We start from the raw sequence: 27,351 nt of genomic DNA, 5'->3' as shown, positions 1-27,351 counted from the left end.
CACCTGCCCCAGAACTGGTCCCAATGCCTCAGGAATCTGATACCTTCCCTCCTTTACCAATTTTCCAGTATGTGTTCAATCGGCCAATCCTCCTATTCCTATGTTCACTAGCATATGGCACTGGGAGTAATCCTGAGATTACTGCATTTGAGGCCCTGTTTTTTAATTTCCTTCCTAAGTCCATAAAATCTGCTTTTAGGACCTCATCTCTTTTTCTACTTATGTCATTGGTACCAATGTGGACCACGACTTCTGGCTGTTCGTTCTCCTCCAGAAGAATCCCCTGCAGCCATTGCATGACACCCTTGACCCTGGAACCAAGAGGCAACACACCATCCTGGAGTCACTTTTACTGCTGAGGAAAACGCCTGTCTGATTCCCTGATTATTGAATCCCCTATCACTATTGCTCTTCTACTCTTCCTCCTCCTCCTCCTGTGCAGCTGAGCCATCCATGGTGCCACAGGCCTGGCTCTGGCTGCACTCCCCTGAGGAACTATCGCCCTGACCAGTATCCAAAATGGAAAGCAGATTAGCAAGCAAAATAGACTTGGAGGACTCCTACACTACCTGCCTGGTTCTTAGACTGCCTGACGGTCACCCATTCCCTTCTCTGCCTGCATGCTCCTAACGTGTGGTGTGACCAGTCCCCCTAAACTATCCATGTAGTTCTCTTCCTCGCTGATGCACTACAGTGACTTTAGCTGCCACTCAAGTTCCAAAACCTGGAGCTCAAGCTTCTGCAACGGGCAACACTTTTTGCATATGTGTTTGTTTGGAACCCGTGGTGCGTCCGTGATTTTCCATATGCAAGCGAATGTACATCCTGCGGTCATACCATAAACTTGAAAAACTATTTAGTATAATTCGAATAAGTAGAATAACTTACCAGTTACTCATCAGCCAGCTTCTTCCCCTGTACTGAAGTTCTGTATCTTAGGAATATAAGAACAAGACTAGGACATTTAGCCTCTCAAGCTGATATGCAGCCTAACTCCATTTACCCACGTTTGCCCCATACCCCTTTATACCGTTGCTTAGCACAAATCATTAATCTCAAATTTAAAAATGACAATTAATTTAGCTTCGGTTGTCGTTTTCAGAAGAGTTCCAAACTTGTACCACCCTTTGCACAAAGTGTTTCCTGATTTCACTGTTGAAATGTCAGGCTTGAAGTTTTAGGCTATGTTCCCTTGTCGTAGATTCTCTAAGCATAAAAAATAGTTTGTCACTATCTACCTTATCTGTTGTCCTTGATATCCTGAAAACTTCAATTAAATCACTCATTAATCATCAAAATTCCAAGGAATACAACCTGAGTTTGTGTAATCTCTCCTTGGAATTTAACCCTTGAAGTCCAGGTATCCACCTTGTAAATCTATATTGCACTCTCTCCCAAGGCCAGTATATCTTTCCTAATTTATGGTGCCCAGAGTTGCTACTGCTTGCAATACTTCTATTGCCATCTTCCTAGGGCTTGTATAACTGTAGCATGACTTTATAGCCCTTTTGTATTCTAGCCCTCTAGATATAAAAGGCCAGAGTGTCGTTAGCCTTTTGATTATTGTCTGTAACTGCTCATGCCAATTTAGTAATCTATGTACAAGGACCCACAAAGTCTCTTTGGAACTCAACTGTTTCTAGCTTGTCAGCATTTGGATAATACTCTGTTCTACCCTTTCTTTGCTCCAAAGTGGATGAATTCACTTTTGCCTATGCTGAAATCCACTTGCCACGATGGCCCACTTGCTTAGTGTGGTTAATATCTTTTTCTTTTTATGTTTCCTTCAATACTGCTCGCAGTGCTGCTTATTTTTGAATATGTAGCTTTTGGTCTTTTGTCTAAGCTGTGAAAAATATGCTGAATAGTTGAGGCCCTAACATGGATCCTTGAGGGATGTCGCTAATCACATTCTGCTACTTAGAGTACCTGCCCATTAACTCTACCCTGGTCTCCTGCCACTCGGCAAATCTCCTAGTTTGCCTCTAATACCATGAGCTCCAGCTTCAGTTAACAGCCTCTTTAGAGAGATTTTTTTTATCAAATGCCTTTTGGTAGCCCAAATAAATAACATCTTTAGATGTTATTCTTAAGATTTTTAAATATATTCTTTAGATATTCTTTGTCCACTGCTTCAGTTATCTCTTCCAAAAATTCGGTTGAATTGTATTCAACATAATCTGTAACCTCATGGCCTGGCATATCCCTCACTACCATTACCATCAAGCCAGGGAACCATCCCTGGTTCAATGAGGAGTGTAAGAGAACATGACAGGAGCAGCACCTGTCATGAGGTGCCAACCTGGTGAAGCTGCAACGCAGGACATGCAACACATGGAAACAGCAGAAGTAGCATATTGTAGACCAAGCTAAGTGAGCTTGCAACCAGTGCATCAGATTGGAGCTCTGTGGTCCTGGCATCCAGTCATGAATAGTGGTGGACAATTAAACAACTAACCGGAGGAGGCTACAAAAATATCCCCATTCATAATGATGGGGGAGCCTAGCGCATCAGTGCAGAAGACAAGGCTGAAGCATTTTAAACCATCTTGAGCCTGAAGTTAAGTGTGGATGATACAATTTGGCCTCCCTCTTAGGTGCCCACCATCATAGATGACAGCCTTCAAGAAACAACTGATTGTAGTAGTGCCACTGATATGCATTAAAGTCCCCTGCCCAGAGTGCATTCTGTGCCCTTGCTACCCTCAGTGTGTCTTCCAGAAATATTCAGCAGGTGGTTTCCTTGCCCATATTTGACCTGATGCCTCGCGGCTTCCAGGGTCAGTGTTGAGGACTCCCAGAACAACTCCCGCCCGACTGTACCACTGTACACCACTTCTGGTGGGTCTGTTCAGTCGATGGGACAAGATATACTCAGAGATGGTGATGGAGTTGGGCATTGGCTTTAAAGTGTGATTTGCATGTCAGGCTGTTGCTTGATTAGCCCGTGAGACAGCTCTTCCAATTTTGGAACAAATCCTCAGTTGTTTGTAAAGAGGAGGACATTCAACTGGCAGGGTGTGCTTTTGTCTTGTCTGGTGTCTGTGTCTTGTTCATTCATTTTTAACTTTCCTATCGTGATCTAGGTTTTAATTCCAGATTTATTAACTAGATTTCAATTCCACCAACTGCCATGATGGTTCTCAGAACATTAGGCGGGGTCTCTGGATTACCAATGCAGTGATGCTGCACCATGTCCTGTTCCCGCTGATTGACAATTAGCTGTCACTGTTGAGCAGTCTCTGCTAACCAGCTTGCAGTTTTTTTTCTAGTTTAAAAAGTTTAAAGTTATGTTCAAAATGCTAAACTACATTTCAGTTTGATATTCATTCACCCATTACATAGCAGAGAATTCCAACTCTGACCAAATTTTCAACTTTTACACTTTGTTTAAGGTATACTTCATTCATGAACACACTGCCTAAAACTACTACTTTCTGTGCCTGTCCCTAAGGGGAAATAAAAAGCTCTCCCTTAACAACTGTCCTAACTATAGTCCTCATTCACCAACATTTCTGCAGCTACCCATGTGCTCAACCAAGCCCTTATCGCCATTTTTGTCTCACTTCCCCATAAAATGTTACTGTGTCTCACCCTGGCTGCTCGCTCTGATATAGACCTCATCGCCACTCATTTTAAGTTCAAGTGATGGAGACTTGAATGGATATGATGTGCAACTGATTTAGCCATTCACTGCCAGATTTGAATGACCATATGAAGCACTATAGGGTACTGTTCTCATCTGCCAAAACTGCACACTACTCCAGGATCATCCTGGAATGCAAAGATAACTCTCAACTGCAGCATCTGAAATCCTCTTTTCTGTCTCCTCTATCCTCACCTCCAAGAGGTACGAGAAACTCATGGACTTTCTTGTTGCTAAGCTTGAGACCATCTGATTAGCTGCCCCAGTCCTGAAATAGCATCTTTCTCTACTTTTCTCTTATGCTTCCCCTCATGCCCTCTGAGCTCATCTTGTCCTTGAGACCCAATCTCTGCTCCCTTGGCCCTATTCCCACTAAACAGTTGGCCACCAACTTCCCTTTTTGGTTTCTGTGTTGGCTGAAATTGTTAATGGTTCTTGCTCCTCCAGAAATGATGTGCTCTCTCTCAAAGCTGCTGTCGTTCGCCCTTCTCAACAAACCAACCCTTGACCCCTATCACCCAATTTTCCAACCTTCCTTTCCTCTCTCAATTTCCTGAATGTGTTACCGCCTTCCAAGTATGTATCCGCATCTAACACAACAACATGTTTGAATTTATCAGGTTTTCGCCACTGCTACAGTGCCGATGTAGCTCTTATTAATTGCACAAATGGCATCCTATGACAATAGTAAATATCCTTCCTCCTCCTCAACCTGTCTGCAGCTTTTGACATGATCTACCAGCCACCCTCCTTCAGCATGTCTTCGCTGTCACCCAGTTGGGTGGGATTGCACTTGTCTGGTTTTCATAATAATAACTTAATACTTCCTACTGTAGTGCTATTTGTCTCTCCCAGTATTCTTCTCTGATATTATCTCCTGGTTCCCACACCCCTGCCAAATTAGTTTAAACCCTTTCTAATAGCACTAGCAAATCGTCCACAAGAACATTGCCTCTACTTGGGTGCAACCTGTCTGGCTTGTACAAGTCCCATCTCTCCAGGACTGATCCCAAAGCCCATGGATCTAAAGCCATTCCTCCTGCACCATCTCTCCCATCTGGCTTTATCCTCTTATACTCACTTGCATGTTGTAATGGGAGTTTTTTAACATTTGTTCGTGGGATGTGGGCATCACTGGCTAGGCCAGCATTTGTTGCTGTCCCTAATTGCCCTCGAGAAGGTGATGGTGAGCTGCCGCCTTGAACCCCTGCAGTCCATCTGTTGTAGGAAAACCCATAGTGCTGTTAGGAAGGGAGTAATCCAGAGATTACTACTTTCGAAGTTCTGCATGCTAATTTTCTACCTTGCTCCCTAAGTTCTGACTGGAGGACCACATCCTTTTTCTACCTATGTTGTTGGTACTGATGTGGACCATGACTGTTTGCTGTTCATGTTCCTCCCTCAGGGTGTTCTGCAGCCGCTCAGTGACACCTTTGACCCTGGCATTGTGGAGGCAGCAACACACCTGGATTCGCGTCTGTGGCCACAGAAACACCTATCAAACCCCCTATCGTTATTCCTCTTCCAGTTGTCTTTGTAACTCCAACAATCTATCCTTGGCCCCCTTCTATTTCTCACCTACATACTGCTCCCTAGCAATATCATCTGAAAACCGTGTCATTTTCCATCCAAGTCATCACCACCTCTCTTGACCCCTCCACTCTCTAAATTGTCAGATTGCTTGTCTGGCATCCAGTATTGGATTAGCATAACATTCCTCCCAAGTAAATATTGGAAGATCTTTCTTTGGCCTCTGTAACAAACTATCTCCCCCAACTACTGACTCCATCTCTCTCTCTCTTGTTTGACACTGAGCCATACACACCCTCCTGGGATGCCTTACAATGGGAAGGGCACTACGGGTATCCCGTGTTTAAAGTGAATCCCAATAACTAATTTTCATTTTAACGTGGTTTGTAAATTAGGGAAATCCCCTGAATAGAACTGCCTTCATTTTCATTTTCATTCTAGCGTGGTTACTGCGCATGCGCATTTTTTTTTAAGAGCAAAATGACATAGCTCACCACCTCTCCCTTCCTCCCCACTCAGCGCATTACTCTTCCTACACTCCCACTCGTTGCCTCTCCTGACCTGCCCAGTTCTTCCCGCTCGCCACTTCTCTCATGTTCACTCTCGCTGCTTCCCTCTAGCAACACTCCCACCATCTTGCAACTTCCCTCTCATGCTGCTTTACTCTCCCAACTTTCCCGCTCATTGCTTCCCTCTCCAAAATCCTTGTGATTTGATTGAAACATATAAGATCCTGAGGGGTCTTGACGAGGTGGATGTGGAGAGGATGTTCCCTCTTGTGGGAGAATCTAGAACTAGGGGTCACTGTTTAAAAATAAGGGGTTGCCCATTTAAAACTGAGATGAAGCAAAATTTTTCTTGAGGGTTGAGAGTCTTTGGAACACTGTTCCTGAAAACTTGGTGGAAGCAGAGCCTTTGAATATTTTTAAGGCAGAGGTGGATAGATTCTTGATAAGCAAAGGGGTGTAATAGGTTATCAGGGTTAGGCGGGATGCAGATTTGAAGTTAATATCAGATCAGCCACGACCTTATTAAATGGCGGAGCAGGCTCAAGGGGCCGAATGGCCTACTGCTCTATATTCGTATGTTCCCGCTCATCACCTCGCTCCCGAGCTCTCACTCAGTGGGTGGGAAGTAGTGGGAGGGTAGTAGTGGGAAGGAGGGGGTTGGGGAGGGAGGTAGCAAGCAGGAGGGTCAGGGAGGGAAGTTAGAGGATTTTTGGGCCAATTAGATTCAAGGTAGCCAATAGGTTTTTAATGTCAAAATTACAGGTCAAGCATGTAACCCACCCTTTTTACATGTTTTCTTATGGGAAAGTGATTTACATTTAGTACATTTTCATTTAGCACGTTGGTTTTTGGGAACACATCAGGAGTGTTTCTACTTAAAATCAATTTTCAGCTGCTTCTGTGGCAATATATTTTGCACTTCGAGTAAAGAAATTTCCCCCCACTCTGCTTCTCAATTTTAGTAATAACTTTGACCAAAACTCCTGAGGTAGTGTTAAAGTAAACCAAATCGCAAGTTCACTCAACATACTTGTCTTATTCCCACTAACATTTAAACGCTGTCAAGGTTGTTGTTATCAGCAACACTTTGTGTGTAACAAAAGCTTATTCTCTCCTGCAACTCCAAACTGAAGTTTCTTTCTTTCCTCAATCTTCCATTCCTCTTTCAGTCTACGACTGATTCTTACATTAAATGTACCATAGAAATGCAACAAAAGATCCCAAGGTGCTTCACAGGATTCTTTTCGGACAGAATTTGACAACGAGCCACGTGAGGTATTAGGACAGTTGACCAAAAGCTTGGTCAGAGGCAGATTTTAAGCAGCATATTAAAGGAGGAAAAATGGGGAGGGAATTATAGGATTTAGAGCCCAACTAGCTGATGGCCAGTGATGGTGCAATTAAAATCAGGGCTCTGAGAGCTGAGAATTAGAGGAATACAAACCTGAGGGTTTTATGGCTGTGGAGATAGCAGAAGTGAGGAGTGTTACTGTGGAAGGATTTGCTAACACTGACAAGAATTTAAAATGAAGGTGTTGCATGATGAGGAATCAGCAAGCAGAGGTATTGGGTGAATAGGACTTGGTGTGAGTTAAAATACAGACAACAGAGTTATGAATGAGTTCAAGTTTATGATGGAAGGAGGTGTAGGCTGGCCTGGAGTGCATTTGCATTCAAGCTTGGCACTACCCAGTCTTTACTTCCCAATTTACCTTGACTTTCAACCTTTTGTTTCTGAATAAGAAAATTGTGACATTTGGCCTCCCAAGCATGTTCATCTATGATTCTTTTGTATCATGCATTCTTCCCATGCTCTTGCCCTACCCCATCAATTAATCATTTGCGTCTGAAAGTTGTATTCTTTCCTGACCTCCCCTGGAAAAGCAAGCAATGTCATGAAGACCTGTACAACCCTCAATCTTTAACATATCAATCCATCTCTCTTCTAAAAGCTGTTAATCGATCCTCGATTTTCTCTGGGAACCTGTTCCTCAGTAATCATGTGAAAAGGGGATGGGGTGGGAGAGAAGGTATCACATCACTGATAATAACATCCATCTCATGTACTATTCATATGTCTGACTTGAAGTGTAGAATTGTGTGCGATTCCAGGTTAAACACCATGGAGTGTGCAGCTGCACTGAGAGGGCTGGGAGACCACTCTTTGGTCCTTGGGACAAACAACAATGTTGGTCGGACTGATGGAGTCCTGGATAAACAATGATAAACTAGCCTGAAATATAGAAAGGAAGACCTTTAGGCCAGCATTCGCAGGAATATCGATGGTACCATTTTCCTTCTATTGGATTCAACTTGAAAATGCTGAAGATATTAGTTGTCGTTCGTTGTCCCTTGATTCGAGAATGATGTCTACTCAGGGTCATGAGTTCCTGCTATGGGCCTTCACGTGACTGAACAGGCTGATTCTCGACCCACCGATCTTTGAATCCATGGAGCAGATGTTCCATGAAGTAGTGGGATCCAGAGTGTAGGGTTTGCTTGCTTTCCTTTCTTTCTCTGCTGCTGCGCTGCCTACTTATTAAGACGTAACCCAGAGTGTGATGCAGCTTGATGGACAAGTTGTCACCGTTTTGAACAATTGATCCTCAATGCTGCTCAAGGAGAGCTTCAGAGTGTCTTTGAAACATTTTCTTTGCCCTCCTCTGGAATGTTGGCTATACACTCTCATACATCATTTACTTCCTGTGCCTGAAGAAATCCTAACAGAGGAACGTCCTACGTGGCCTTTGTTGCCAGACAAGTCCAAGAAAATCAGGAACAAAAACAAAAATACCTGGAAAAACTCAGCAGGTCTGACAGCATCTGTGGAGAGGGATACAGTTAACATTTCAAGTCCGAATGACTCTTCATCAGAAGTAAGGAAAAATAGAAAAGAGGTGAAATATAAGATGGTTTGAGAGAGGGGGTAGAGCTGGATAGAGGGCCAGTGATAGGTGGAGATTGCCAAAAGATGTCATAGACAAAAGGGCAGGTGTTGACGGTGGTGATGTTAGCTAACAAATGTGCTAATGGGGACATTAAGGGTAGAAAGCAGGATGAGCAATGTCAGATAGTCCTAGTGGGTGGGTGGGGGTGATCGAACTAGGCTAAAAGGTAGAGATAAAACAATGGATGGAAATAGGTGGGAAAAGAAAAATATATAAATTTATTGGAAAAAAGTGGGTGGGGATGGAGAGAGTTCACGATCTAAAATTGTTGAACTCAATATTCAATCCGGAAGGCTGTAAAGTACCTAGTTGGAAGATGAGGTGTTGTTCCTCCAGTTTGCGTTGAGCTTCACTGGAACATTGCAGCAGGCCAAGGACGGACATGTGGGCATGAGAGCAGGGTGGAGTGTTGAAAATGGCAAGGGACAGGGAGGTCTAGGTCATGCTTGCGGACAGACCGAAGGTATTCTGCAAAGTAGTCACCTAGTCTGTGTTTGGTCTCCAATGTAGAGGAAACTGCATTGGGAGCAGCGAATGCAGTAGACTAAAGTGCAATTGAAATGCTGCTTCATTTGAAAGGAGTGTTTGGGCCCTTTATTGACCTGACAAATGTAATTTGCAAAAATGCTGTATGATCGCAGTTGTGAAAGTAAAAAACACTTCGATTATGTGCTTAAAACAATGTAGGCTAACAACAAATTCAATTAATAAATCAGCAATTTAAATAAACCTTGAAAAGGTTCCAAAAATTGCACCATAGCCTAAACAAAGATGCCTAGGTGATGCGCAAGTGTTGTAATGGTGTTAGCAGTGCTGTTCTCACCACACGTTCATTGAACAGCCACGCAACCCCAAGATAAGGATAGTTAATGAAAATTGCTTGTGTCAGGAAGATAGGTGAAACAGTAACACCTCTGACTGATGGTGACTATTTTCTAGCTTTCCTTGGCTTGTTTTCAGATTTGTAACCATATTTGTTAATTGCATTATGAAGGTTTAGTGCTGATTAAATCTCAGTAAATGCACATTCTTGAGGATAAAAATAGTTATTCTAATTACCCATAATGCTTTGCACTGCCATCAGCTGCTGACATATAGGAATTGCAGTATATTTATGAGGTTAGCAATTATTGGATGCAGTGCACCAATATATTGAAACAATTTTGTCTTTGTCTCTAATATGCACATTTGAAATGACCCTATGACGCCTTTGGTTGACCTTTTCTTGTCCCATAGGTAGCAGGTTAATCATACTATCTGTAATAATGCCCCACAGATCAATTGGAACAAATGTTTTTCTCCAATGTGAAATCTATCATGGCAGTTCTCAGTTTCTGTCTCCAGTAATGCTTAAACTTGCTTTCTCTTTGGGTCTGCCTCAATATATGGTGAAAAATCTTTGTGAAAAAGAGCTCTGCAGATCAAGAAGTAGGCTGTTAGATATGTTAAACCTACAATATTATTGTGTTGCCAAGTAGGGCCAAAGGCTGTAGAATTTGAACAAGTGAAGTGTTATCAGTCTGAGCTTATCTGAAAGACTAACGTTTGGAATGGTATGCCAGATGGCATCGATGGGAAGTAGGGCACTAGTGTGCTGAGCTTTGATTTGGGTTATGTGACTGTTTCCCATCCTTGATGTGTTCTTGTGTTCCTCCTTGAGCCAATGGAGGAAATATTAGAATTTTCAGTGTGAATTATGCTCCCAAACAGCACAGTACAGCAGCAGTGTGTTGGGGCCAAGGTTCCTGTGTGACTTGCTGTTTGTTTATTATATTTAAAAAATCTTGATAACCATGTAATAGCCTCTTTCTGGTCAGTGCATGACTTTGTTTATCATGCTAGTTTCCTACTGGTGTCCCCCCCTCTCTTTGATGTGAATTCACAGTTGATTATTTTTAGGGATGCACTAGTCTTTCACCAAGCCTTTAGTCACCCCCTCCTAATCTCTTCCTTCCTGCATCTCTGCCTGTTTTCAGTACTCCTATCTTGAAGCACCCTGTCACATTCCTTATTAAAGTCACTAAATGCGGATATCCTTTCATTTCTGCTGCTTAAGATTCTATGTTTAGAAGCTTTGCTAATACATTAATTTCATAATTTATTTTTACAGGTTGCTTTGTTTGGTATAGAAATTTTATCAACCCTCATTACGCGTCTTCAGGATCACTTCAAAACGCACATTGGTACAGGTATGTTTATTTTTGGTTGATTTCAATTGTTTCAAAATTAGTGAAAGAAATGAGCTTGACTGTTTATCAAGGTTCTCTTTTGTAGCTCCTTTTGGATAAATCTTGCCCCTCAATCAGATTTAAAAGTTCATGTGGCACCATTTAAAGGAACTATTCTCCCTGGTGCCTAGGCAATATTTATTGCTCATTCAATATCACTGATAAATTGTGAAGATGTTGTCTCATTTAAAGTTTGTGCGACCTTGCTGTGTAAAAATTGGCTACTACTTATCCCTATATTATAAAAGTGACTACATTTCAGAAGTACTTATTTGGTGGGAACATGCTAAGGTTGTACAGATAGCATCTTTTACAAGTCTGTCTTTCTTTGCAGTGTGTGTGAGATAATGTGTGTATTTTTTAATATGAATGCACTTTGTTTTATGGTGATAATTGTTGTGCTGTGGTGTTTATCAATAAGAAAATCAGCAAACAACGAAACTACTGTATTTGCTGGACCATAAGAAACATTTTTCTCTTGGTGGGGGTGGGGGGGGGGAATGTTGCCAAAAATTACTGTGCATCTTATGGTCGGTCCAAAGTTTGTCTAAATATTTGCTTTTAAAACCATGGTGGTCTGGCAAGTACGACGCTTTTAATTGCAGTATGCAAAGCTGAGCAGTTGCTTCACACCGAATAGGAGACAAACATCTACCTGTAACTTGAACATAAAATAAACACCTCCACCTAGCTTTGAATTTTGTTATCAACTTAGTTTTTTTACATATATGTATATATAATATGTGTTTTAATTATTTAAATTGTTCAACGTTTGTATTGTTTGTTTACTATTTTCTGCAGTCTTACCAAGTCTAATAGACAGATTAGGGGATGCTAAGGATCCAGTACGAGGAGAAGATCAGATTCTCCTGCTAAAGATTATGGAACTCGCTGCTACTCCACAGGTACATAGCTGGGAATAGGAAATCATTTTTTCCTGCTGCAGTAATACATTGACACTACCATATTTGTGATTTTATAAAAAAAACTTCACTGGTCATGGCTAATGGGGTTTGCTGATATTGGATCAATTTCCTATTTGAATTTGTACTTTAGGATTCAGGGAATTTTTTAATACTGACTGCCCATAGCTTTAGTTTTCTTTGGTTAGAGATGTATTGAAACAAACCACCCGAGCAGCTGGGCCACTAAACTACTATGCTTAAAAAGGATGTAGCACATCTTGGGTGTTCTTTGTTTTGAGCTTCTGTGGGTGCTGTAAACGTAAAGAGCTCGTCTGTCTCACCTTAGCAAGTTAATAATGGCATTCTAATAATGAAAAATTGTTATCCTTTTCCTGCAGTATGTCTGGGAACGAATGCTAGGAGGATTTAAACACAAGAATTTTCGAACCAGAGAAGGGATTTGCCTTTGCCTTATTAGCACATTAAATACGTAAGTTAAACTGGTTTTAAAACTTTTCCTACAGTTTTTGGTTTTTATTTTAGTAAGTGAGAAGTAATATTCTGCAAGTACAACATTTAAAAGTCTTTTTCTTCTTTTCCAGTTATGGAGCTCACAGTTTAACTCTAAGCAAAATCGTACCCCATATCTGTAATTTATTAGGAGACCCAAACAGTCAGGTAAGTAGTCAGCTTGTTAAAAACAGAATGTTTCTCTATTTTTGCCTCATTTGCGTCTGATTTCAGTCTGTGTAGTTAGAAATTGGAGAACTACAACAGCCTGTCATCAAAATTCATGTATGCATTATATTTTTGAGTGGTTGACTAATAACCAGCTAAGATAGCCTAGCATGGACATTTGACACGAATTCCATTTCCGTCAATGATGAGTAATGGAAGTTATATTTTTACTTGATTTTGAATCTTGCTGTATTATATATTGAGACATCCAGATTCCTACATGATTTGTCAATCTTTGAACTTGTGCGGTTGCCAAACAATTATCCTTTGTTTTTGGAACTTCATAATCCAACTTTACACTTTGTTCAATAACATCCATAATAGGAATTCATTGTTGAGATTCTTTACAAACTATATGCTGATTCATTCTTGCTTTGTTCTATCATTTTTGTAAATGAGCCTGTTTTGTTCCTGTGATTTAAACTGCTTATTTTGATAGAGCCATCTGTTGGTTAATGGTGACATTGCAGGGGTAGCACACTGCCATCTGTAGGATGTTAGAATAATTATGCACTTACAATGCTCTTTGGATCTTGCTTTGGTTATTGTGCCGAAGGACCGTTTGGCACATTTCCTCCCCAGTTATCAAGCAACAAAATATTCACATTCTATATGGGGAAATGTTGATGCACAAAGGGACCTGGGTGTCCTTGTACGCCAGTCACTGAAAGCAAGCATGCAGGTGCAGTAAGCAGTTAAGAAGGCAAATGGCATGTTGGCTTTCATTACAAGAGGATTTGAGTAAGGATATCTTACTGCAGCGGTTTGGGTTTTGTTGAGACCACACCTGGAATATTGTGTGCAATTTTGGTCTCCTTACCTAAGAAAAGATATACTTGCCATAGAAGGGAGTGCTGTGAAGGGTCACTAGACTGATTCCTGGGATGGCAGGATTATCATGAGGAGAGATTGGATAAACTAGGCCTGTATTCACTGGAGTATAGAAGAATGAGAGGGGATCTCATTGAAACGTATAAAATTCTGATAGGGCTGGACAGACTGGATGCAGGAATGATGTTTCCTCTGGCTGAGGGGATCCACAACAAGGGGTCACAGTCTCAGGATATGTAGTAGGCCATTTAGGACTGAGATGAGGAGAAACTTCTTCATTCAGAGGGTGGTGAACCTGTGGAATTCTCTTTCACACAAGGCTGTGGAGGCCAAGTCACTAAATGTATTTAAGAAGGAATTAGATTTCTAGACCCTAAAGACGTCAAAGGGTATGGGGAAAGAGAGTGGGAGCATGGTGTTGAGATAGGATCAGTTAAGATCATATTGAATAGCAGAGCAGGCATGAAGGGTCGAATGACCTACTGCTATTTCCTATGTTTCTGTTTCCATTTCTCTGGTTGGACAAGAATTTCAGTTGGAGACAAAAAACCCCATGTAAGAAAGACTTTTATATTTGATAGACTAGTTTTTGTGATGTGTTGCAGAACCTAGGTTTCTGTTCAAGGTGAAGTCTAATATGTGATAAAAAATAATATGCAATAAAAGCTGATGTGTTCACTGTTGCAACTTAACAGCAGTACTGTTGTGTTTAAAGTAGTTTAATGTTTGGGTTAAAAAGTTAAAAACATCAGTTGAAAAACTGATGTCTTTCATTTTTATTTCCTAATCAGGTATGCTCTATTCAAAATTCTGTATCATAATTCACTGTTTGATCCATTTAACTATTTCCAGAAATTGGTGAATAAAACAATATCTGTGAATAAAAAGTGAAATTGATGCTGCTAATTATTCTAATATTGAGTGCATTAATTAAAGAGTTAAACATATTTGAAAAGTTCAGCTTTGAAATTCAGTGAAACAGGAACAGGGCAGGAGTAGGCCAAATGATTCCTCAAGCCTGTTCCACTATTTGATAAGATCATAGCTGCTCCTCAACCTCAACCTCAATTTCATTTTTCTGCCTGATCGCTATATCTATTGATTCCCTAAAGAGTCCAAAAATCTATTGATCATAGCCTTGAATATACTCAACATCTGAATTCCAGAGCAACCTTCAGAGCAACAATTATAGCAAATATGAAACTACAGGACTTCAGGATTACTGCCCAATTAAACACATGGAAAACTTGGTTATAACTAATCATGCAAAATTTTAAATCTGATAATCTCCCTCAGAGTAAACAAAGGATCTTACTAGTCACTTTTTAAATTGTACTTAAATTGTTTTTAACTCTTACCAGGTCCGAGATGCAGCAATAAATAGTTTAGTAGAAATATACAAGCACGTAGGAGAGAGAGTCCGAGCGGATCTTCATAAAAAGGGGCTACCACAATCAAGGTAAGAAAGTGATGTCAACTATTAGACCCAGGTGCTGTTATTCTGCTAATGCAATTGCATTTGTTATATAATTGTAATGCTTGTTATTTTGATAAATAATATTTACCAATATTTGTATTATTCCAGTTGTGGCGAAAACTAAATATATTTGCTAAGTAAACCCTCTAAAATATTTCACTTATCAGAGAATGTGTTGCATTTTTGTACTTCATTGAAACAATGTAACAGCACAACTGATCTTTGCAATAATGAAAGTAGCCGTTTGATCATTGAGTCTTGTATAAAATGAGACCTGCTGTCTATAAAAGGGAAGCTTTCTTTGTTCACTCAGTGCAGACATTAAATATCTAAGAATGCACTTATCAGTTTCCAATGCGCAGTGGTTGGAGGTACATGAGATATTGCAAATGTTCCTTTTAAAAAGCACCATTTTTAATGTTGTTCATAAATTTACATTAATGATTTGGACTTGAGAACAAATAACTATATCAAAATTTGCATGAGATATCAAACTGAGGGGAAGAGGTTGGACGGTGTTGGGGGGTTTGCATAGCTGACACTAGGGATGAATTAGAACATAATCCCAGAAGATGTTAAAAAACTGCATACTGTGCAGTTGAGTGGCAATGAACTTTAATATTCATAAACACGTTACATTTTGATAGGGAAAAACTAATGTCGCCTACACCTTAGAAAATAAGAAACTGAATGAGGTATAAGTGCAAAAGGGTCTAGGGATGTAGGTGAACAAATAACTAAAAGCAGTAATACAGGCCAGTAAAATAATCAAATGCTAACGAGGCAGTTACCGTTTTATTTCTAGAGGTTCAGAATTCAAAAGCAGCGCAGCTATGTTAAACTTGTATAATATCCTGGTCAGGCTGCAAATAATGTACAGGTTCTGTTCTCCATACTGTAATATAAAAGGACTAGAGATAAGTGCAAAACAAAAATTAAGTATGACACCAGAACTTGGAGATTATAGTCAGGGAAAGATTGAAAAGTTTGGAGCTTTTTTCTTTAGAAAGGAAGTTTTAGAGGTGACTTGATAAGAGATCTTTGAAATTGTGAATGAGTTTGAAAGGGTAGTTTTGGAGACAATCTAAAATGAAATGCTATCAATACAAGATATTTACTAATAAATCCAATAGGGAAATGAGAAATTTTTTGATTCAGTGGTTAAAATGTGAAACATGCTACCACAGACAACGACTGAGGTAAATAGCTTTCAAAGACTGTAACCTAATGGGACTTGTTGCAGAAACAGTGATAAGGTACTCTTTTGTCTTGATGATACTAGTGTTACAATCTCTCGGTCCTGTCCCCCCCACCCCCCACCCCTCCCTCTCTCTGGTCCCCCTCCTCACACATGCACACACAAATAGAGTCCGGGGGAGCTAGGCTGGTCAAATTGGAGCCCATAAAAATAAAGGGAATGCAATATACAGTCTGTAGTTTGGTGACCTGCTGGCTTCGGGCTGAATTTGGTGGCCTTGCAACTTTGCTTTGCTGGTCCTGATGCTTCTATTCCAAAGATGTAGGAAGCTGATGTGGCTGTTTTCCTGGAGATGGTAGTACTAGGTTGAATTCTTTTAAATCCTCTGACTGTAGCAGGAGCCTCCCTGAATGGTCATGGTCAGCAGTCAGGTCTTGAAACCTCCAAGATGGGTTGGAAAGAGAAGCGGAAAGGAAGGAGGGACCCTATTTGGGTCTTTCGTCAGTGGTCTCAGCTGTTTAGTCTCCTGCTGCAGAGAAAGCAGAAGATTAAACACACAAAGGGTGGGCTTGTCACATGACCATCACCCAGTGCTTCAAATGTGGTCATCACTAGTGTATTCACCCTGCAGCTTTAATTTTTTGATAAGACCATGGCTGATCTGATTGCCTTAACTCTATTTTCCTTTATTTTCCGGTCTTTTTTGAGTCCGTGCATGTGTAGTGTATGTTCCATAGATCACCTGGGGAAAGTTGGAACATAAAGTGCAAGCCTTGTTCTAATGAGATTTTTCAGTTTTGCACAGGAGGAGCTTTTAATTTCATGTTAATTTAATGGATATAATAGGCTGTTAATTCATTATTAAAATAGCATAATATTTTTTGATTATGTATAAGCACTGATTGTAATAGACTGATAAAAACCTGTTTTATTATCTAGATTAAACTTAAATCAACAGCCCCAGATTTCTACATCATTGCGAAAGGGATGTTACATTGTAAAGCTTTGCTTTTTTATGATTTATATGCAAATTTTGGAAATGCATTTTAGCAATTCTGATAATCCATGCATCATGTTCTGGCTGTGTTTGTTGCTTTCATGTGAACCTGTGGCTAAGATTGTGATTAGGGACCTGGGTGCTGTGATAAATACACAAGATTGATTTTCTGGGGAAGCACAGACATGTTGGTGGAATATCTACTCTTCCTACTTTGTTACTGCTTAGGAAAATTGGGCACTGAGTTGCTACTAATACCCACTTTCTTCTTCGGATGTTGATATATGTGGCCGGGTACATACATTTGAGCTCTCGTCAGTACGTTTGAGACTGTGTACTTATATTCTCATTACGTATGTAGGCATTTTTTAAGCATTTTGGAAAAGCTTTTGCTTTTGAATCAGCTGCTCTTGATATCATTTCAACCAACAGTTCTTCATTTTCTGATCATTGTGATTCATAATGATTAAGTCATATCAGCAAACATTGTAGAATAATTTGAGAGAAAATTGTGCTTGTCTTCCACTGTTGAGCCCTCTCTGCAGAGTGAGCTGAATAACTCCTGAAAAATCACCTTATTGATGTCTTAAGCAGACGGTCAAATTTTGAGTAATTTGCTTGTTTGAAGAGAGTCCACCTGAAACACAAAGGAGATGATTAAAAATAAAAGTAAGGACAATATCAGCAGGAGAAGTTAAGACCAACAGGAAACTTGGTGATCTGAGATTGTTGAAGATGGAGTGAGAAGTAGGAAGGAAGTCCACAGAGGGGAAAGGACTGAGGGGGTCAGCAATTATTTTTCTTTTATTCATGGGAGGTGGGCATTGCTGGCTAGGCCAGCATTTATTGCCCATCCCTAGTTGCCCTTGAGAAGGCGGTGGTGAGCTGCCTTCTTGAACTGCTGCAGTTCATGTGGTATAGGTACACCCACTGTGCTATTAGGGAGGGAGTTCCAGGATTTTGGCCCAGTGATAATGAAGGAATGGTGATATGCTTTCAAATCAGTGAGTGGCTTGGTGGGTATTTGCAGGTGGTGGCGTTCCCATGTACCTACTGCCCTCGTCCTTCTAGATGGTAGTGGTCATGGGTTTGGAAGATGCTGTCTAAGGAGGTTTGGTGAGTTACTGCAGTAAGGTAATGGATAAGAAGGACTAAGTGTGGAACTTGATGGTCAGATTTTGGACAAGTTGTAGTTTACAGAGGATTTGAGGTCAGCATGGAGAGCATTGATTTGTTTGAGTCTGGACTTGGAGAAAAACTTTTGCATTTATATAATGCCTTTCATGACCTTAGGAAATGGCAAGCACATTGACTGAGACATTGACGAAGTACAGTGACTGCAAATGTAGCTTAGATCCAGTTAGTACAATTCAAAGTGAAATGTGTATTGACTGTTGTATTCAGGTGAACTTATTCATCAGCTAAGCATTTAATTAAATTAAGTCTAACATCAAGCTGATTTTCTTGATTTTTCGCAGTTGGTTAATTTCCAAAATATTCCCAAGTCCCAACTATTCAAACAAAGTGCTGGAAAAATTCAGCAGGTCTGGCAGTATCTGTGGAGAGAGAAACAGTGTTAACATTTCAAGTCCAATATGACCCTTCTCTCTCCACAGATGTTGCCAGAGCTGCTGAGCTTTTCCAGCACTGTTTTTTCATTTTAGATTTCTAGCACCCGCACAGTGTTTTGCTTTTATCCCGACTATTCAACTCTGATTTTCTGCCTTTCACATAATGTCTTAGCTCCAGTAGCATAGGCTTTACATTGTTCCTATAATGTCCAATAATGTAGACAAATTCCATATTCTGCACTTAGTATTGCCATTTCTTTTGCCTTCCAGTATAATTTGTGGTACTGTTTGAAATGTACTTGGAATTAAATCATCAATGGTTCAAATGAAATGGATTGCATCCAAATTAATGAGGTGTTTCCAACTGCTTTTCAGAATTTGGCCCCTGATAATAGGCTTTGACTAATTATCTTCACAAGTGCTGGAAGTTCATTGTGCAATTAATGGATTCACGTAATCACTAGTTGATGTTGAACATCATGCTGGAACTCGTTGTCAATAGCTTCTTTGACTTGCATTGTAAATAATCTTTGTGGGCTATTACTTTTATTAAATGCGAAAATACACAGACTTGCAGTCCTCGACTTTGTCCTTCATTTAATTAGTGCAGATTTTGCTGTTGAAATGTGATTGACTTGTTTAGACCAGTTCAAAAGGTGTTCAGAATAATTACTTCATTTCTGTTATATTCGGTTATATTGTGAAAGATAAATCAGCCCAACCAATTTGGTTCTGTCGAAGGGTCATGAGGACTCAAAACGTTAACTCTTTTCTTCTCCGCCGATGCTGCCAGACCTGAGTTTTTCCAGGTAATTCTGTTTTTGTTTTGGATTTCCAGCATCCGCAGTTTTTTTGTTTTTTACCAACCAATTCTTTGCCTTTCGTGATAGCGTCACTCTAATGAAATGTGCCAGTGCATTTATTGCATAATGACGTTTTGATAGTATAAAGGGGAATTTTTAATGCTGGGCAAAAAACACTCACTTGATAGGTCTCACAGTTTAATTCCCTTTTCCCTTTCACAAAGCAGTGGGCATCAACAGACCTTTTGTAATTATGAGGTCAGATGATATGCATTAATAAACTGTTGCTCCTTGGACGGCAACACTGGTGGTCTTTGCTAGTGCCCACACCTGAACTTTCCAGCAAGGCTGTAAAATTGTGGTTAGAAGTGAGAATACTTTTTGGCTTTAAATAATTTAAAATCTTTGAAGATGATTTCCTTTTTTAAAAAAATATTTGAGTGGAACAGATAAAATAGGATGAATTAAGCCTAGTACATCACTGACACCAGTACTGGGGAAAGAGGGAACTGTACTTTTGGGACAGCCTTCACCTGAACCATGCTGGGATCAGTGTCTGGGAGAATTGTATAACTAGGGGCTGTAGAAAAAGGCTTTAAATTAAATAGGGAGGGAGCAGGGTGGAGAGACATCATGTGAGGGGAGCTTTGGAAAGTTAGAGGAAGGATAATACAATAGTGCAGCGTAACAATACAGCTAATGAATAGCAAAAGAGTGACAGTAAGGGACAAAGCAACGAAACGTAAGAGTAGTCCAGTAAATAAGGTCAGAGTAGGGAATACACAGAGCATTCTGAACAAGATGGCTGAATTGATTATACAAATAAGAAATAAATTAGTATATGTTAGCCACTGACATGGATGCAAAGTGACCATGGCTTGGAACTGAACACTCGAGGGCATTTGACATTTCAGAAGGGCAGGAAGAAAGGAAAAGGAGGTGGGATAGCACTGTTAAGCAAGGATAAGTTCAGTACAATAGTGAGAAGTTATCTTGGTTCAGAGGATCAAGATGCAGAATCAGTTTGGGTGGAGATAAGAAATAGCAAAGGAATTAAGCCACTGGTGGGTGTAATTTATAGTCCCCCCCCCTGACTGTAGCGACACTGTAGGACAGAGTATAAATCGAGAAATAATGTGGATTTATAAAAAAGGAACTGCAATAATCAAGGCAATTTTAATCTTCATGTAGATTGGGCAAATCAAATTAGCAATGGTAGCCTGGAGGATGAGTTCACAGTGTATTTGGGGCAGTTTCTTAGAATAATACATACTCAAACCAAACAGGGAATAGGCCATTTTATACCTGTAATGAGGCAGGATTAATTAATGACTTCATAGTAATGGATCCCCTTGGAAAGCGGGATCATAACATGATAAAATTCCACATTCGGTTTGAGGATGAGAAATGTGGGTCTGAAACGAGTGTTTTAAACTTAAAGGCAATTACAACATAAGATAATTGAAGGCAGAGTTGGCTAAAGTGGAATGAAAAAATAGATTAAAATGTAAGGTGGTAGAGAAACATTGGCAGATATTTCAGGATATATTTCATAATTCTCTAAAGCCATATGCCATTGAGAAAGAGATTCTGAGAAGGGCGTGCCATCCGTGGCTAACCAAGGAAGTTAAGGAGGGTACATTGAAAGAAAAGATATACAATGTTGAAAGATTAGTGATAGTGCGGAGGTTTGCGAAAATTCTTGAGAGCAGCAAAGGATTATTTTTAAAAAATACGAGGGATAAATTGGGGTATGAGAGAAAAGTAGCAATATTAAAAGACCAGTTAAAGCTTCTACAAGTATATAAAAAGGAAGAGTAGCTAAAGCAAGTGTTGATCTCTGAGGGTGAGCCTGGGGAATTAATAATCAGAAACGAGGAAATGGCAGAGACTTTGAACAAGTGTTTTGTATCTTCACAGTAGAGACACTAGAAGAACCCAAGATTAGAAATTAGAAGAAAACCAAGAGGCAGAAGGGAGGGAGGAAATTAAAACAATTGCTATTACTAGAGAAAAAGTACCAGGTACTAAAGGCTGACAGGTCCCTTGGACCTGATGGCCTGTATTCTTGAGTCTTAAAATAAGTGGCTGCAGAGATTGTGGATGCATTGTTTTTAATCTTCCAAAATTTCCTAGATTCCGGAAAGGCCCCAGTGGATTGGGGAAACCACAAATATAACAGCTCTACTTAAGAAAGGAGGGAGACAGAAAGCAGGAAACTATAAGCCTGTTAGCCTAACATCAGTCATTGGGGAAAATGCTGGAATCCCATTATTGAGTAGGTGGTTGCAGGACGTTTTGAAAATCATAATACAGTCAGACAGTCAACATGGTTTTATGAGGATATAATAAGCAGGGTTGATAAAGGGGTACCAGTAGGCATAACGCGTTTTGATTTCCAAAGGCATTTGATAAAGTGCCACATAAAAGGTTACTGTACATAGTAAGAGGTCATGGTGTTGGGAGCAATATATTAGCATGGATAGAGGATTAGATAACCAACAGGAAACAGAGATGGGATAAATGGATCATATTTAGGTTGGCAAACTGTAATAAGTGGAGTGCCACAGGAATCGGTGCTGGGACCTCAACTATTTACGATCTATATAAATGACTTGGATGAAAGGACTGATAGTATTTTAGCCAATTTTGCAGATGGTACAACGACAAGTGGGAAAGAAGTTGGGAGGAGAATAGAGAGCCTGCAAAAGGATAAAGACAGGTTAAGTGAGTGGGTAGAATTGGCATATGGAATATAATGTGGTTGTCTAATTTGGCAGGAAGAATAGAAATTCATAATATTTAAATGGAGAGAGACAGCAGAATGCTGTGATATGGAGTAATCTGGGTGTCCTTGTACACAAGTCACACAAAGTTAACATGGAGGTACAGGTAATTAGGAAGGCAAATGAAATGTTGGCCTTTATTACAAAAGGGATGGAGGATAAAAGTAGGGAAGTATTACTACAAATGTACAGGGCATTGGTGAGATCTCACTTAGAGTAGTACTGTGTAAGTTTTGGTCTCCTTAAGGAAGGATAACAGCACCGCAGATGTTCCTACAACACAACTGCAGCAGTCAAGAAGACAGCATACCACCACCTTCTCAAGGACAATTAGGAATGGGCAATAAATGCTGGCCTAGCCAGCAATGTCCACATCCCATTAAAGCAAATTAAAAATTATGTATTTGAATTGAAAGCAGTTCAGAGAAGATTCACTAGGCTGATTCCTGGGGAGAGGAGTTTGCCTTATGAGGAAAGGGTGAACAGGTTGGGCCTGTGCTCATTGAGGTTCACGAGCATGTGAACATACGAATTAGGAGCAGGAGTAGGCCACCTGGCCCCTCAAGCCTGCTCCACTATTCGATAAGATCATGGCTGATCTGATTGTAACCTCAATTCCACATTCCCACCTACCCCAATAACCTTTCATTCCCCCCTCCACACACCCCCCTCATTTATCAAGAATCTACCTAGCTCTGCCTGAAAAATATTCCAAGACTTTGCTTCCACCGTCTTTTGAGGAAGAGATTTACAAAGTTTAATGACCCTCAGAGAATTTCTCCTCATCTGTCTTATATTTAACCCCTTATTTTTAAACAGTGACCCCCTAGGTCTAGGTTATCCCTTTCCACATCCATCTTGTCAGGACCCTTCCGGATGCTTCTTACTCTTCTAAATTCCACCGGATACAAGCCTAACATGTCCAACTTTTCCTCCATAAGACAACCTGCCCTTTCCAGATAGTAGCCTAGTAAACTTACTCTGAACAGCTTTAGAAGAATGAGAGGTGATCTTATTAAATCATGAGCTCCTGAGGCGGTCTTGACAGGGTAGATGCTGAGTGGATATTTCCCCTTCTGGAGGAATCTAGATCTAGGGGACACAGTTTAAAAATAAAGGGTCTCCCATTTAAGATGGAGGTGAGGAGAAATTTCATCTCTTGAGAGTTATTTGTCCATGGAATCCTCTTCCATTGAGAGCAGTGGAGGCTGGGTCATTGAACATATTCAAGTTAGACAGATTTTTGATCGACAGTGGAGCCGAGGGTTATGGTGGTCAGGCAGGAAAGTGGAGTTTGGGCCACAAACGGATCAGCCATGATCTTATGGAATGGCAGAGTAGGCTCAATGGGCCAAAAGGCCTATTCCTCCTCTTTCTTATGATCTTGATCCAATAATGTTAACTTCAGTGATGAGCAATCTAAGGTCACTGCCATTTATTGAAATTAGGTTTATTTGGGATTACTTTGCAGGACTAATTTTGAAAAGAAATTGGCCCCCATTGGCTGTGGCTAAATATGGACCAGGATAGTCTCACATTTGATCCCTAACCTTTGCTAAATTAGCCTGTTTTGCTAAATAGGTGGTAAGGGTAGGCCACACAGGTTGCCTATTAACATCCATGGAATGTTCTGCAGCAGTACCATGAAAGGTGGGGAAACATAAAGGACAGAATATTATGTAAATCATGAGTGAACCCAATTAAATCTTCTACCTTTTGAGCCCTAATGAGTGAATTTTGTCCAAAATGCTATCCTGTAGATGCACTAAAATTACCCAGGCTGGATTCCGCAGGAGTCCACCTAAGGGATGCATTCTGGAATGATTCACAAATGTACCCTTTTTAAATTTTAAATAAAGTTTGTGGCACCAGTATAGTTTGCCTGAAGTTTGCAACATGAACTGGATCCTTTTAAGGTTAGGAACTAATAAGATTTTGAGTGTTTGCCATTCATATATTGCACTTTGACTTTGTTAGCTGTTATTTGAATAAAATCTATTAACCAATCTTTGTTTACAATTGGGAACTGATTGACTGACTGGATGAAAATTTAGAATGCGCTTCACTGTGCTTATTTAAGTCCAGTCCAAGAGCAGGGATAAATCATCTGTCTCAATATGACTTAATGAGCATCAGCTGCTAAGCCCATTTACCAGTAACTGACAAAAATGCTTGATATAGTTTACTGAGAGAAGGAGATATCTAATGTTGGATTTCCTGCTAATCCTGGTTTATCCTGCATGATTTGGCTTGAGAATGCCAATATGGGCGCAGGGAAGTTTATTGAGACAAAGTGAGAAACTTCAGTACATTGGCAGTAATTTACAGAGTCAAACTGATATCCCCTGGCTAGAGCCCTGAATAGTAGCACAGTTCATTCCTGGTCTTCCATTCTTCTCCGCTTAATTTCTGCTATTCTGGCCAGGTCTTTTAAATTTATTCAAATATCTTTTGGACCACTGCGCTCTTAAAACCCCTATTGTGCGATGCGCTCGGCTGAGCTGTTTGTGTAATTTAGATAGATGTGACACGGAGCTGTTTTTCTCCGGATCTTATAATACAACAGCCTGTGATTACATCTGCAGTTATCTTTAACTATTCTGCAGATTTTTAATTTAATAGTTAACTTTAGATGGTTTCACGTGGAGCAAGATTTACTTTATCTTTTACACACAATGCTGCTGTTGTGCACACAGGCAAAGTTGTACAATTCAGCAGTTGTAATATTTAGGGAAGCATTCAACTTTGTTAAATTACTATATTTCAGTGATTTTTTTCTAAAGCGTTTCATTATATTTAGTATAATGTTTTATTATTCATTTATGGAATGTGGGTGTCGCTGGCTAGGCCAGCATTTATTGCCCATCCCTAATTGCCCTTGAGAAGGTGGAGGTGAGCTACCTTCTTGAACTGCTGCAGTCCATGTGGTGTCGGTACACCCACAGTGCTGTTGGGGAGGGAGTTCCAGGATTTTGACCCAGCGACAGTGAAGGAACGGCGATATATTTCCAAGTCAGGATATAAGTGGCTTGGAGGGGAACTTCAGGTGGTGGTGCTTCCATGTATTTGCTGCCCTTGTCCTTCTAGATGGTAGTGGATGAGGGTTTAGAAGGTGCTGTCTAAGGAGCCTTGGTGAGTTGCTGCAGTGCATCGTGTAGCTGATATGCACTGCTGCCCTGTTTGTTGATGGTGGAGGGAGTGAATGTTTGTGGAAGGGATGCCAATCAAGTGGGCTGCTTTGTCCTGGATGGTGTCAAGCTTCTTGAGTGTTGTTGGAGCTGCACTCATCCAGGCATTTCAACACTAATCAGTCGATTGCCCATTTAAAGGTCCTGCAAGTAAGGATCGCTTGGCTTTGGTCTTGGCCTCATTCTTATTTGTTAGGGGTGAGGGGAGCGGTGGAGATGGTGAAATGAAGGCTAGAAACAAGTTTCTGAGAAACCAGACTGTTTTTGTTGAATCCTGCTATGTGCCTGCTATATTCAGCTTGAGAAACACTTGGTGAAATGTTTTTGTCGCCTTTCAAATTTGAAATCAAAATAGGATTTCTACTTAAGACACCAGTTGCTTATCCATGAATAAATACTTTCATGTGTAAAGTTTCATCACAAAATTAGTTCAAGCCTAGCGTCATTATGAAGGGTTTTGAGTTTCCAAATCTTTTTATGCAAACTTGTCACATCTGCTGATTTTGCCTATGCTTCTGCAATTTTTATTTATTTACTGAAAAGATCCAAAGAGTGCAAGGTGGTTCTTACAATATTCAGCTAATTTATCAGCGACACAGTTTATTCTTAATGGGCATGCTGCTCCCAAAATTCGTGCGCATAATCACGTTTTAGTGCAGATAACCACAGACTTGTTTGAATTACTGCTTCAATGTGCTATGTACAAACAAAGGCATTTGTAGCAGCTGGAATAGATACAGAATCATTAAACATTATTCAGCATGATACAATGACGTAAAATAATCTAATCACTGTAATTGCTGTGGTAGATTTGGTACTAATTACATTTGAAAAGCAAGTTCATAAATCTTGAATTTTATTTTGTTGAAAATGTCAGCATTTCAAAATTTTTTTCATCTGTTCCAAAGGTGGTATTGAAAATGAGAATCATTGGGTTTTATGAAAAGATTATATGTTAATAGGAATGATTGCATTGTGTGTTATGACACAACCTCTCAGTTTGAGGACTGAGTTTGAATCCATCAGAGACTGGGATAAAAGCTTCCATGTTCTTGGATTTAAGGGAATGAATGACTTTAGGCAATCTTGACCTCATCCTTAGTGATAGGTATAGTGTAAATTGGCAATATTTAACAGTAATTGGCACTGTATTACTATTCCTCAAAGGCTCAGCGGTTAGAATGAACAATGTAAAGGTTACATTGCTATAGCAGTTAGGTGGTCTTCTGAGGGTTAATATACTCTGTGCAGCCAATGGAAGCTTGATTCTGTTGTACTTGATTTGCCAGTGCCTGATGCTGACGTGAATGTAATAGATGAAGTGCTCCATTTTCTGACACTGCCATCTTTCGTGTTGATGAAAAGAAAAAGGTTTGTATTAATGTGATGGCTTTTGTAAGAAATATCTCCAAGTGCTTCACACGAGGATGGGTCACAATGGCAGTTGTTATGCAGGCAAATTTTGGCTCCTGGTCACTGACCACAGAATGCTCCATATAGCACTAAGATCAATTAACTTATTTGTATTGATGCTTTAAGATTTATTAGTTACTTGAATTTTCTTTGAATAGTGAAATTAGGTTGTTGATATTCATAGTTGGAGCAAATAAAATGGGGCTTGTTCCGTTTCGTTAAAGCAGCACAGTATTAAATATTGGCCCAGTTTTTGAGTTGGGCCTTGAACCCACAACCTTCTTTCTTGGACAAAAGTTTTACCAAATAAAGCATTGAGGAAAAGTTGAAAGTTGGATGAAGTTTTCCTTTAAATTAGATTGGTTCTTGTTAAAATTGTTAATCACATCTGCAAACCATTTGTGAAACTAGATAATGGGATAATATTTATTCTATTCATTGTTACAAATGCATAAATGTTTGCACTTGTAATTAAGAATTTTAATTAGATAAGAGTTTTAATTAGGTAGTGAAGATAGCAGGGGAGAAAGAAATTTGATTCAATTAAGCAAAGGCTGAATGCCTTAAGCCTTGTTTGGGGGTT

At 40.0% G+C, this 27,351-nt stretch overlaps 1 protein-coding gene and 1 non-coding gene across 10 annotated transcripts in view; one reads left to right on the top strand and one right to left on the bottom strand.

Annotated features, from left to right (window-relative positions):
• The window catches only part of clasp1a (cytoplasmic linker associated protein 1a), a 307,929-nt gene that overhangs the window by 65,373 nt on the left and 215,205 nt on the right, over window positions 1-27,351 (top strand). For all 9 annotated transcript variants that reach the window (XM_041201534.1, XM_041201541.1, XM_041201539.1 and 6 more), the window contains exons 3-7: window positions 10,744-10,822; window positions 11,663-11,766; window positions 12,165-12,256; window positions 12,369-12,444; window positions 14,697-14,794. In XM_041201534.1, coding sequence (XP_041057468.1) covers window positions 10,744-10,822; window positions 11,663-11,766; window positions 12,165-12,256; window positions 12,369-12,444; window positions 14,697-14,794 — 449 coding nt within the window. The remainder of the gene's footprint in view (window positions 1-10,743; window positions 10,823-11,662; window positions 11,767-12,164; window positions 12,257-12,368; window positions 12,445-14,696; window positions 14,795-27,351) is intronic.
• LOC121285361 lies at window positions 9,372-9,500 on the bottom strand. The gene has a single exon (XR_005944652.1). It is a non-coding gene; the product is annotated as a U4atac minor spliceosomal RNA (small nuclear RNA).

Source organism: Carcharodon carcharias, chromosome 12 (genome assembly GCF_017639515.1).
Source record: "Carcharodon carcharias isolate sCarCar2 chromosome 12, sCarCar2.pri, whole genome shotgun sequence".
Lineage (NCBI taxonomy): Eukaryota > Metazoa > Chordata > Chondrichthyes > Lamniformes > Lamnidae > Carcharodon > Carcharodon carcharias.
Note: the sequence above shows the minus strand (reverse complement) of the source record. Positions and strands in the feature narration are given on the sequence as shown.